We start from the raw sequence: 14067 nt of genomic DNA on the forward strand, positions 1-14067 counted from the left end.
TTCAGTGTAGTGCCTGGTGCTGTCTTCCTGTCCCAGTAATGCTGCTGAGGGCATACTTTGAGTGCATGGGGAGAAATAAAAATGTCTTTTCCTAAAAAAAAATTAAATAAATAGAATAAATCCTGCTTTGTGTCAAATAGCAGTAAGGATAACAGCGAATGCCCCATCCTTAGATAACGCGGTTAATTCTTACAAGAACCTTGGGAATTGGGTACTCTTCTACCCCAAAGATGGAGAGGGGGAGTTACTTGCCCAAGGTCTCCAGCCAGTGAGTGGTCTCTGGCCAGGGAATAGTTACTGTTGAGTTCAGCACGCAGAACTAACCTGGGCGGAGGTGTTCACGCCTTCCTGGGTACTGGACAGAAGTCAAGGGCGGCCCATCTGTGGCCTGTTGGCCTCACTTGTGGGTGCAACCCTCCGAGTCGCAAGGGAAGGCTTGCTTACTCAGTGGTTGGCTGCAAAGCCTAGGCATAATGACCATAAGGAAAAAGTCATAAAAACAAGATTCAAGGAAATTCGTTGCAAGCTAGTATAGTTCTTGCTAGAGTCTCCATATAAGCAGTTTCTCAGCTGACCTGGGCTAAAATGGCCAAGCAAGTTACATGTTAAAAATCTGGAATTTTTTGAGCTCTAGATTTGGGCAAATAATGATATATACATATGTTCATAGGAAATACAAATTAATACATTTAATGGGTTTAACAATATTTTAAATCAAGTATATTTAGTGTATCAGTATGTTTATATAATGAGTTTAAATATGTGTATGTGTAAATCTATCTTTCCCCTCCCAATTCTTGCTAATTTAGTGTTTTTTTAATTGAGCATTTTCTAATGGGAAACTTGGTTTGATGTTAAGCATTGGATGAGCTTTTGTCCAGTGTCTGGACCTAAAGCCAGTAGTTTTCCAACTTGACCTGTGTCTAGGCTTCAAGTCTCCAGAACTCAAAAAGCACCTTTGGATTTTTTTTTTTAAAGTAGCTCTTTTATGATCATTTTTTTAAAAGTTTTTTTTTTTTTTTTTTTTTTTTTTGACAGAGATCACAAGGAGGTGGGGGTGGGGGAAGCAGACTCCCCACTGAGCAGAGAGCCCAATGTGGGCCTTGATCCTAGGTCCTTAATACCATGACCTGAACCAAAGGCAGAGGCTTAACCCACTGAGCCACCCATGTGCCTACACCTTTGGATTTTTAACCACCTTGTAGCTTTGTTGGTTCTAAAAGCAGTGGGGGAGATGGGTGGTCTGGGAGCCATTTCTTACTGTTAAGAGAGCTGGATGGGAAATGATACTCCCTTAACTCAGTGCCACAATGAAACCAAACAAAATCACAGATAACTTTGCTGTACCGTTCGTATGTTCTGTGTGGTGACTTTGGATGAGGCCATTGGTTTCAGAGTTTTCAACTGGTACTTGTTGGTGTTCGCTGTGGATGGGTGCATCCAGTCTTTTTTAACACTGAGGAAGATAGTCACAGACTTAAAGAATCAGCAGCACAAACAGTAATTCTCTGATGATTTGTGGAATCTCAGATCTGGATTTGACCTTGGAAATGCTGACATGCCTTTCACAGATGAGGACAAAGAGAGTGTTCACTGAGCATTACGTGGTGGTGTGGCGGGAACTCAGGTCTGCTGGATCTAAGGCTCCACGTGTAGTCCTACTCTTAACACATAGTATTCTCTTTGCAAAGGAGAACACCCCCTTTCACCACTCACCTGGGGATTTTCTATTAGGTTCCTCAGTAACAGCGTCAGCAGGGTTTGTAAAGGTTCCCCAGGCCTCCCTGCTGCCACCTACAGGTCTCACTTTGGTTCCTACAGGTTCCGTAGCTGTGTCCCTCATGTTCCAAGTTAAAATCATGCCAGGATGTAAGCCTAAATTCTAAATATTTCAAAGTATATCAGCAGAGGAGTTTCTCCATGATGGCATGCTTGTTGTTTCATTTTTCACCAAAAGCTAAGTCCAGTTTGACTTACAGCATCTGGCTGGCCTGGCTTTGCCACCATACTATGCCACTGGGTGATGGGACAACCTGTGACCAGGAAGCGGGTAGAAACTCCAGATGAGCATCATTGGTTCTCAAAATTTCAGAATGATTATTGTGGCAACCTGTTACTGCTCCCTCCACCTTAACCTGCCAATGCCATGTCCATATCCAAATCCTTAGAGCCTATGAACATGACCTTACTCAGAGGATCTTTTGCAGATTTAATTAAGGAATTTGAGGTGAGATTATCCTGGATTACCTGGGTGGGTCCATAATCGAATGATAATGCGATTTTCTAAGAGACACACACACAATGCAGTGTGAAGATGGAAGCAGAGACAAGACCAATGTGTCCACAAGCCAAAGAAAGGAATGCCAACAGCCACCAGAAGCTGGACGATTCATCCCTACAGCTCCAGAGGGAGCACCCAGCAAAATGAAATACATAACAAATCTAACAAAATAGAAGATCTACAAAACTCTGATACATGAAATCAAAGAATTAAATCAATGGAGAATCACTCTGTGTTCATAGATAGGAAGACTTAATATTGTCAAGATGTTGGTTCTTCCCAACTTGATTTATAGATTCAAGGCCACCAAAACAAAATTCTGTTAAGTTTATTTTATGGGTATTGACAAACTAGTTCTAAAGTTTATATGGACAGACAAAAGAATAGCCAACACAGTATTGAAGGAGAAAAACATAATTGGAGGACTGATGCTACCCAACTACAAGACTTCTATAAGTCTACAGAAATTAATGGAGCCTGGGTGGTTCAGTCAATTGGGCAGCCAACTTGATTTCTGCTCGGATCATGGTCTTGGTGTTGTGGGATCAAGCTCCCCATTGGTCTCCATGCTCAGTGTGGAGTCTGCTTGTTCCTCTCCCTTTGCTCCTCACCCTGCATGTTTGCTCTCTCTAATAAATGAACAAGTAAATAAGGTGTTTTTAAGAATCTAGAGTAAGACAGTGTGGTATTGGTGAAAGACCAGACAAAGAGATCAGTGGAACAGGATAGAGAGTCCAGAAACAGACCCTCATAAATATCGTCAACTGATCTTTGACCAAGGAGCAAAGGGAATTCAATGAGACAAAGATAGTCTCTTGAACAAATGGTGTTAGAACAGCCAGACATTCACATATACAAAGTGAATCTAGACACAGATCTTATACCCAGCACAAATACTAACTCAAAATGCATCTTAGGCTAAAATATGAACCCTAAAACTCAGGAGAAAATCTAGATGAGCTTGGGTATGGTAATGACGTTTTAGATAGAACACAAAGACATGATCCATGAAAGAAGTAATTGATAAGGCAGGCTTCATGCAGATGAAAAACTGCTCTGGGAAACACAGTGTCAAGAGGATGAGAAGACCTGTCACAGTCTGGGAGAAAATGTTTGCAAAAGACACATCTAATATAGGACTGTTACCCCAAAACATACAAAGAACTCTTAAAAACTCAATAAGGAAATGACTGCTTAAAAAAGGGCCGAAGACCTTAACAAACACCTCACCAAAGAAAATACTCAGATGGCAAATAAGCATACGAAAATATGCTCCACGTCATATGTCATCAGGGAAATGCAAATTCAAGGAACACCTCTACTTACTTTTTAGAATAGCCAAATTCCAGAACACTGACAACACCAAATGCTGATGAGGATGTGAAGAAACAGGAGCTCTCACTGCCCATGGGAATGCCAAGTGGTACAGCCACTCTGAAAGTCAGCTTGGCAATTTTCTTGAAAAACCGAACACACTTACCACATGACCCAGCCATCACAGGACCTGATACCCAAGGGAGCTTACATCATACAAAATCATCGTACATCATACAAAAATAATACAAAAATCTGCAGAAATTTATTTAGAGCAGTTTAATTCATCATTGCCAAAACCTGGAAGCAACTAAGATGCCCTTCATTTGCTGAATGGATAAACGCACTGTGGTCCACCCAGAAAATGGAATATTATTCGGTGCTTAAAAGAAATGGACTATCAAGCCATGAAAGGACATGGAAGAAAATTAGATGTGTATTTCTAAGAGAAAGAAGCCAAAATGAAAAGGCTGCATGGCATATGACTCTAACTATATGTATGATATTCTGGAAAAAGCAAAACAATGGACGTAGTAAAAAAGATCAGTGGTTGGCAGAGGTCAATGTTAGGGGGATGGGGGTAGGGGAGGGGGGTGGGGAGAGATGAACAGGTGGAGCAAAGAGGATTTCTGGGGCAGTGAGAATACTCTGTATGGTATGATATGATGATAGATCTATGTCATTATATGTTTGTCTAAACCCATAAAATATGCAATGCCAGGATTGAACCCTAAGGCAAACTATGGGCTTTGGGTGATTGTGATGTGTCCACGAAGGTCTTTCTTTGTAAAAAAAAAAAAAAGTATCACTCTGGTGAGTGAGTTGGTAACAGGGACAGTGCACGTGTGGGGTACAGGGAGAAAAGGGAAATCTCCACATCTCCTCTTGACTTTATTGTAAACCTAAACTGCTCTAAAAAAACTCCCAAAACCCAAGTCTTGGGGGTGCCTGGGTGGCTCAGTGGGTTAAAGCCTCTGCCTTCGGCTCAGGTCGTGATCCCAGGGTCCTGGGATTGAGCCCCGCATCGGGCTCTCTGCTCAGCGGGGAGCCTGCTTTCTCTCCTTCTCTGCCTGCCTCTCTGCCTACTTGTGATCTCTCTCTGTCAAATAAATTAATAAAATCTTTAAGAAAAAACCCCCAAAGTCTTAAAATCAATTAATCAATCAATTAATTAATTATTTTTATTTAAAAAATTTTTATAAACATATAATGTATTATTAGCCCCAGGGGTACAGGTACCCTCACCAATGTCCATAACCCCACCACCCTCTCCCTACCTCCCCCCCGGCAACCCTCAGTTTGTTTTGTGAGATTAAGAGTCTCTCATGGTTTGTCTCCCTCCCTTCCTACCCCCCAAACCCCCCACGTTGCATCTCTACTTTCTCATATCAGGGAGATCATATGATAGTTGTCTTTTTCCGATTGACTTATTTAGTGAAGCACAATACCTTCTAGTTCCATCCACATCACCACAAATGGCAAAATTTCATTTCTTTTGATGGCTGCATAGTATTTCATTGTAGATATATACCACATCTTCTTTATTCATTCATCTGTTGATGGACATCTAGGTTTTCCATAGTTTGGCTATTGTGGACATTGCTGCTATAGATATTCGGGTGCACGTGCCCCTTCGGATCACTATGTTTGTATCTTTAGAGTAAATACCCAGTAGTGCAATTGCTGGGTCATAGGGTAGCTCTATTTTCAACTTTTGGGGAACCTCCATGCTGTTTTCCAGAGTGGTTGCACCAGCTTGCATTCCCACCAAAGTGTAGGAGGGTTCCCCTTTCTCCGCATCCTCGCCAGCATCTGTCATTTCCTGACTTGTTGATTTTAGCCATTCTGACTGGTGTGAGGTGGTATCTCATTGTGGTTTTGATTTGTATTTCCCTGATGCTGAGTGATGTGGAACACTTTTTCATGTGTCTGTTGGCCATCTGGATGTCTTCTTCTTTCTTTCTTTCTTTTTTTTTTTTAATATTTTTCTTATTTATTTATTAGAGATCGAGAGAGAGAATGAGAGGAGAGAGGTCATCGAGAGAAGCAGACTCCCTGCTGGGAAGGGAGCCCAATATGGGATTTGATCCTGGGACTCCAGGATCATGACCTGAACTGAAGGCAGTTGCCTAACCAACTGAGCCACCCAGGCACCCATCTGGATGTCTTCTTTGCAGAAATGTCTGTTCATGTCCTCTGCCCATTTCTTGATTGGATTATTTGTTCTTTGGTGTTGACTTTGATAAGCTCTTTATAGATTTTGGATACTAGCCCTTTATCTGATATGTCGTTTGCAAATATCTTCTCCCATTCTGTCAGTTGTCTTTTGGTTTTGTTAACTGTTTCCTTTGCTGTGAAAAAACTTTTGATCTTGATGAAGTCCCAATAGTTCATTAAAATTAGTTTTTTAAGATTTTACTTATTTGTCAGAGAGAGAGAGTACAAGCAGAGGGAGAACCAGGCAGAGGGGGAAGCAAGCAGGCTTCCCACTAAGCAGGGAGTCCCATGTGGTATTCGGTCCCAGGACTCTGGGATCATGGCCTGAGCTGAAGGCAGACGCTGAACTGACTGAGCCACCCGGGAATCCCAAGTCTTGAATTTTTAAAAAATGCATAGCACGGTGAGAATAAGAGTAAAAAGCACAGCAGTTACCACTGAATTAAAAAATAGCTCTAACATGGGCTCGTTCCACTTTAACTTTGTTTTTTCCACTTGACGAATGTATATAGCACTTCCCCATATAGTTTTTAGGCACTGAAAACTGGACTTAGTATATTATAGAAGAGTAGAAATTGGATTCTTGATTTCCCATCTTTGTTTTCTTTTATCCTGCAAAGTTGAAGCTTAAGCTGATTTCACTGGTGCGTGAGGAAAAATAGGGTGATCCCCCAAACAATCAGATTTCCAAGGTGCCTGGGTAGCTCAGTCATTGGGCGTCTGCCTTCGGCTCAGGTTGTGATCCCGGGGTCCTGGGATAGAGCCCCGCATCAGGCTCCCCCCTCAGCCAGGAGTCTCCTTCTCCCTTTCCCACTCCCCCTGCTTGTGTTCTCTCTCTCCCTGTGTCTCTCTCTGTCAAACAGACAAACAAACAAAAAAACAAATAAATAAATAAATTCAAATCTTAAAAAAACAACCAGATTCCCCACGTGGAACAGCTTACAACGGCCTCGGTGTTCCACTCAGATACACAGCAAACACTGCAGTCCTACGGGGGCAAATGTGTGCACATTTTTAAACATTTCGCCTCAATCGTGTTTTTTTGTTTTTGTTTTTTTTTTTTTTTTGCCTGATGGCACTGTTTCTTATAATAAAATCTTCTCTGATTGACAACTTAAAAAGCAACCCCATACATTGGGATCACATGGGGGAGTGAATGGAAACCCTCTTAGCAGGGTTTTGCTAACGAAGAAGCGTCCCTTGGTTGATCCTCTAGAGTCACGTTCCAGATCCTTGTCTTCAGATCCTGATCCAAGAGCAAAATTGGCTCGACTGTCAGGGGTTCTGCTTGTCCTTACTCACTCAGACTGTGAGCATCCGCCATCAAGCAGAGCAGGGCTCCAGGCTGCTTTGGGGTCACTGGCAGATCAGTGGCCCTGAGCTAAATGAGGGCTGGGTACCGCTCTCCCTCTCTGCCGGCTCCCACCATGGCCGCTCTGTTTCCACCCTGTTGTGTGCCCTGAAGGAACTCTGGCATTTGCTGAAAGGTCATCAGTTGCAATTTTAGACCAGTGGGTAACTCGAACTTGTAACATTTAAGTGTAGCTGCAAAAGGGGTGTGATCGCTGCACCCAGCTATCACCCAGGGCCAGATGGTGGCACAAATAGCAGACCCTCCCCTGTTCCCTTTGTGGATGAGTCACTGACCACTTAGAAACGACACTAGCCAATACCACTCCCTCCTCCATCTCCAAGGTCTCCAGTCTTCTCGTATTCTTAACATGCGCGTGTGCCTGAGCGCAGAGCTTCTCTGGGAGTTTACCCTGAAGTACTGGTTGGTTGGTTTCACTTCCAATCTTGCTAACATATACTTTTATAAAACATAATAGAAAGAATTACAGGAAAGGCCAAAGAAGAGAGTTATCCTTTAAGGAGAGTTTCAGTTGAGGGATGCAGCAGACTGTGAATCTATTTGATGCCACTGCACGGTGTGCTTAAAAAATCGTTACAGTGGTTAAAAAAAAAAACCAAAAAAACCCAAACCTGGAAAAATGAAATAAAAAACAATTACATATAAAATGCAGTTCCTGATTATTTAGTATTAGATTAAAATTTCATTTAAATTTAAATTACATTTTATTATTAGATTTATTATTATTATTTTTAAAGATTTCATTGTTTTTTTTGAGAGAGAGATGGAGAGCCAGATAGAGAGAGAGAGAGAGAGAGAGAGAGCAGGGGAGAGGAGAAGAGGGAAAGGGAGAAGCAGATTCCACACTGAGCAAGGAGCCTGATGCAGGACTCGATTCCAGGACTCTGAGATCATGACCTGAGCCAAAGGCAGATGATTAACTGACCGAGTCACCCAGGCACCCCTTATTGCTAGATTTAAATCACATTTTAATACAGACAGAGCAAACACAACATAGGACAATTGCTATAGACATTTCTAAATGTTTTGAATATTTCTACTAACTTGGTCACGGACTGGTACAGTTTGCAGACTATCCATGATCCATTTTGTATTTTGTTCTATAGTAATATGAATTTTTTAAAAAAGTGTACAGCTATTTGAGTTTAACACACGTATAGATTCAAATTGCCATCACCAGGGCCCCTGGGTGGCTCAGTGGGTTGAAGCCTCTGCCTTCGGCTCGGGTCATAATCCCAGGGTCCTGGGACCGAGCCCTACATCAGGCTGCCTTGCTCGGCAGAGCCTGTTTCCCGGGCTCTCTCTCTGCTTGCCTCTCTGCCTACTTGTCTGTCAAATAAATAAATAAAATCTTAAAAAACAAAACGAAACAAAACGAAACAAAACAAATGAATCGCCATCACCATAATTCGGAGAGGGAACAGTCCCATCAGGCGACAGTCCTTGTCTCGACCCCCCCCACACCTGTAGACCCTGGCAGCTATGGGATTGTTCTCTTTATACTTAATTTTGTTTTCTAAAAATATAAATGGAATCATATCACACGTAATCTTTGAGAGTGGTTTCTTTCACTTAGTACAGTGTCTTTGAGATTCGTCCTGGGGCTGCATGCAACAGGTTTGCTCCTTTTTATTGCTGAACTCTAGTCTGTTTTACAGCTCTACCCCAGTTTGTTTATCCATTCACTGAGGAGCACTTGGGTTTGCAGTCTCTGACATTATAAATAGAGCTGCTATAAATATTCATGAATCGGTGTTAGTGTGCATAGACATAATCCTTTCTCCAGGGAAGATGTGAAGGCCCACTGACCGGCATCCTTTCGCACGGTCACGTGGGAAATCCTGTGATGACAATGTTGTACTTCAAAGGAGATCTGGAAACCAATAACCAGTACACAGTAAGTGTACTCACTTACTGGCCCAGGACTCCTAACACCCGGTTACATCTCCTACTATAGTCATGTCAGAAGAATCATTGTTGATCAGACAAAACTTGTTATTTGTTAATGGCAACATGACTCGGCAAGTAAAGAAGGTTCCCTCCATAGTTCTCACCATTTCCCAAAGCTCTCAGAAAAAAAAGAGAGCTCTCTGGTTTAGATGCTGGTGGTGTCAAAATTTAAGTGTTCTGACAGAGCAGGTATCCACAGCTGTATCTTACTAAAGGCTCACACAAGCAGGTGCACAAAGATATGGAAGCTCATTGAAACATTGTTTCAAGAGTGAACATTTCCAGAATCATCAAACTGTCCACACCTTGGATTGCAGTATATCTCTGTGTACCAACATGGATATGTACTTCTGAGATGTTTGCTATGGCAGCCACTTGAGATGGGCTGGTCTATGGAATACCAGTGCTCAACCCCCATAACAAGGGGTCCCCATATGACATAAATCTGGTCAAAGCTATATAAGCAGAAGTCCACTGGTGTGTGTGTAGGGAGAGGGCGGGGGAGAGTGTTCTGGGGAAATACTTCTTTTCTAATAAAAGGCAACTGATGTGATGGGAGCGCCCTTCTCCCCTCTTTGGGTCTTCAGTGTGGGCTAGATATTCAGAATGGTGGCTGCCATTTTGTGCTCTTGAGGTGTCTTAGCTTAGTGGCAGAAGCCAGCTGACCAAAGATAACAGGAGAGACAGAGGGGCTCCTCATGGAAACTTTGAGTAGCTAAATAAATGCCAGCAGCCACCTCCTAGTGAATTCATGAGAAAACATGAGAAAAATAAACTCCCGCATATCTAAGTCGTCTGAGTTTTCTCTTGCTTGCAGCTAAACACATTCTGATTGAATTAATTGTCAGAAAAAAAATCCCATCGCAACGTCTTCATGTATATTCGGCAGAGCAATGTGCATATTCTATTTTGCAAAATGGAGTTATATATGTACACATAACAGTTACATATACATCTAAAATAGTTATATATACATAAGAGTTAATATACATCTAAAAAATCTAACAACAACAAAAATAAAAACTCTAACAATAGTCGTATATACATCTAAACCATAGGTACACGTAATTATTAAATACACATCTAAAAAATATACATCTAAAATAGTTATATATATATATCTATAATAGCTCAGAGGTATTGAGTATCTACTATGTGCCAGGCTCATCTTTTTGTTTTTAACCCTGACAATGTTTTACTGCTATTCCCACTTATAAGAGAGAAAACTGAGGATTCAGGAAACTTCCTGGGGATATCTAGCAGGTAGCTAACTAGCTTGGGACTCAGTGCCGGGTGTGTGTGCCCCTACAGAACCTTCTTGGTCCACCCTAGGCAGGCCCCCGCCAGTGCCTATGACCCATACAGACCCCCCACCAACCCAGTTAGTCCTACAGAGTGGGTTGGGGGCTGGACTGGTGGTGAGGTCTCTCTCTCTTTCTTTCTTTCTTTCCTTTATTCATTCTTTCAAGATTTTATTTATTTGAGAGAGAGAGAGAGCACGAGCAGGGGGAGGAGCAGAAGACCCTCTCTGAGGAGCAGAAGTCCCATGGGAGACTTGATCCCAGGGCTCGATCTCAGGGACCCTATGATCATGACCCAAGTCGAAGGCAGATGCTTAACTGACTGAGCCACCCAGGTGCCCCTCACTTTTCTTTATATATTTTCATAATGTTTCCTTTCAGTAAGCAAGTAGCATTTTTGAATTGAAAGTGCAAATCTAGGGCGCCTGGGTGGCTCAGTGGGTTAAGCCGCTGCCTTTGGCTCAGGTCATGATCTCAGGGTCCTGGGATCGAGTCCCACATCGGACTCTCTGCTCAGCTGGGAGTCTGCTTCCCTCTCTCTCTCTCTCTGCCTACCTCTCTGTCTACTGTGTTCTCTGTCTGTCAAATAAAGAAATAAAATCTTAAAAAAAAAAAGTGCAAATCTAGAGGACTTGATAAAAAAAAAACCTGATGTGAGACACTGCGCTAGGAGGGTAATTTTCTTATTCTAGATTTGGTTATCTATCATGGATACCCCTTTGGTCACATGTGCTTTTGGAAATAAGAAGCCCCCTTTGCAAACGTTTATGAAAGACCCCTGGCTAAGCGGAACCAGGATTATCTCATCACCTGACCTATACCCCAGATAAGTTACTTGCCAGCATGCCTCCCATAGGCACAGGGGAATTGGGTTCTGCAGTGGATGTATGCAAAGCATCCCGAGTCCTGGAAGGAGAGGGTTTTATGGATTTTTTTTTTTTTTTTAGTGGCTGGATTTCTCTTCTCCCACCAGTTACTGAAGGGTTGCTTCCTGGGATCATCAAGAAAAATGAGGTGTGTGTTTCTGGGCTGCCTGATTCTATTTGCAGCTTGCTTATGGTGCTTTGGCATCCTTCCAAATCAGCCTGCCAGAGAGATTTCCTTGAGGGCTTGCCCAGTTGTCTCAACCACGTGGGTCGGGGCACTTTTTCCTTAACGGTCCTGGCAGGACGCGCAGGAACCAGCTCTGATACCAACTGAGCTACAGCCTTTCGAGATAAACAGGGCTTCCTGGGAGAAAAGAAGGATTTGCAAAGTTCCCCGCCACGATGTCGGACAGAAGCCCCTTTGAAACGGACATGCTCACCCTGACCCGCTACGTTATGGAAAAGGGGCGTCAGGCCAAAGGGACTGGGGAGCTCACGCAACTGCTGAACTCCATGCTGACGGCCATCAAAGCCATATCCTCGGCTGTGCGCAAGGCCGGCCTGGCCCACCTGTGAGTCCGGGGGGAGCAAGTGCGGGTGCTCAGACCCGCCCTTGACACGCAGGGATTCAGGCACGGGTGGGGCATGGGCAAACCTGCAGGTGCTCGGGGAAGCTGCCTCTGTGTCTGGAGGGAAGGTGATTTTAAAGTTTCTGTCTCTGATGAAGGGCTCTTGACTTGTTTCAAGAAAGGAACAAAATACTGGGAGAGATGGTATGGAGGAAAAAAAATTTTTTTTCTTTTTCTTTTAAAAAAATGTTTAATTTTTCCAGTTGTCATGTATTATAATGATGACCAGCTCAGGGGCTTGTTGCATTTCTATAGGTTGAATTATCATGATTTGTTTCTTGCTGTGCAAAGAAACAGTGAGAAACACTTGAGATTTCGCTTTAGCTCCTAGCAGATATGAGCATTTTATTGCCATGAACTTTGCCAACGGTGCTAGGAGCTAGGAATCATTTACAAAATAACTCCCTGCCCTGAAGCTTCAGTCTTATTTTGGAAAGGAGTCTTTTTTGCTTTTAAGACAATTTTTTGTTTCTTCTCTGTGACTCTTTATCTTCTCTGCTTGGCGTGCAGGAAGCTGGGATGTTCTGGGTTGAGGAGGAGGGAATGCAGAGCGCTCTTCCACTTGATTCTCTTCTGTACTCCTTCCAAGCGCAGAATGAGGCCAAGTTCATGCTACAGCTGCTGACTGTCACAGCTGCTGACCTTAAAAATAAGTTGCTTATTTTGCCAGCAAAAATGAGTTTATTAGGAATAGTAGAGAATTGCAATCTGGGACAAGTAAGCTCTGCCAAAAACCATAGGCTGGTCTAACAAAGAAGAAGGTTATTTTACAGAGGAGGAAATTGGCAGGGGTTGTTTTGAACGAAAGCCCATTGGTGAAAAACAAGAGTTCAGGGCCTTCACGGTTTTTTACTGATTGCGTTGCTGGGCTAGTCAATTTCTTGGAGGAGATGCCACCCACATCTTTTCTTATAGGAGTCTGTAATTAATTGATGATTTCTGTTAGGGTTTGGAATTGACAACACTTCCGGCAATGACCTCCAGTTGTCCAGTGTGAGGGCTCCCCCTTCTGGCCTCCTGACTCAATTTTAGTGAGGTTTACCTTTAATAAAATTTCACAAAGCCAAGTGTCCAGTTTAAGTCTGTGGTAAAAAGAAGCTGATTTTCTCTGGGGTTCCATCTTCTTTGTAGCAAGTCCAGTGGAGGTCTTCTCAAAAGTTGAAAGGACCCATTATTATTATTCCAAAAATGAAATAACAAAAAGAAATAACAAAATCTGATAATTTAAAACATTAATTCTTAACAATTTAGTACTTATAATACAGAAAAAAATTGATAGCATTATGAGGCACCTGAGTGGCTCATTTGGTTAAGCATCTGACTCTTGATCTCAGTTCAGGTCTTGATCTCAGGATCATGAGTTCAAACCCTGCATCGGCCTCCACACTGGGAGTGGAGCCTGCTTAAAAAAAAAAAAAATAATAATAATAATAATAAAGATGTATTATGATCGCCTTTCCCCACTCTCTGTGCTATAACTGTATTATTGTGTCATCCAGCAATAATGGCCAAGCTCTACAATTAAGAACTTTCGTGAATGCGAGGTGAAGCCATTTGCCTCTGTCCTGCTCCTATGAGGTGATGAGTTATGCTGAGTGACACTAAATAGGGACTTTCTCTGTCCCTGCAATATGGGCCCTGCTATGCTTAGAGCCATTTTCTGGGCATCTCCGCTGCTTGCTGACATTTCTGTATATTCTACCCACCTTAATGCGCTTCTCCTCTTGGCAGGATGCTTAGCTAGGCAATGGCGGCTGTGGTAGGGTTGTACTAATTGGCTTCAGAACTCTTAGCTTTGTGGCTGTTGAGCGTCCAGATTAAGTAGACTCAGGAACTGGGTAATAGGGGCTTCATTGAACTTGGCTCTTCTTTCCGTGTGATTATCTACACTCACTGGGACCTCAGTTTCTCATTTGTAACCTGGAGGGGATGCTAATATCCCCTAGCTTACAGGGTTGTTGTAAGGCTTAGTGGATCCATGGGATGAAGATTTCAAAAAGGCCAGATCCATAATAAATGCTCAGTAAATTCTCATGATTATAGTGGTTCCCAGTGCAGATCCGAGGAAATTTGCGGCTGGCTGGGCCATGCTGCTGACTGTCCACTAGGTGGCAGGTGCAGACCACCGAATCAAGAT

General features: G+C 42.8%; 1 protein-coding gene across 1 annotated transcript in view; it reads left to right on the forward strand.

Annotated features, from left to right (window-relative positions):
* Positions 1–11579: 11579 nt before the first annotated feature.
* Positions 11580–14067, forward strand: part of FBP2 (fructose-bisphosphatase 2) — a 32533-nt gene continuing 30045 nt past the window's right edge. Inside the window, exon 1 of the mRNA XM_059412312.1 lies at positions 11580–11873. Within this exon, the coding sequence (XP_059268295.1) occupies positions 11704–11873 (170 nt within the window). The 5' untranslated portion in view covers positions 11580–11703. The remainder of the gene's footprint in view (positions 11874–14067) is intronic.

Source organism: Mustela nigripes, chromosome 9 (assembly GCF_022355385.1).
Source record: "Mustela nigripes isolate SB6536 chromosome 9, MUSNIG.SB6536, whole genome shotgun sequence".
NCBI classification, from domain to species: domain Eukaryota; kingdom Metazoa; phylum Chordata; class Mammalia; order Carnivora; family Mustelidae; genus Mustela; species Mustela nigripes.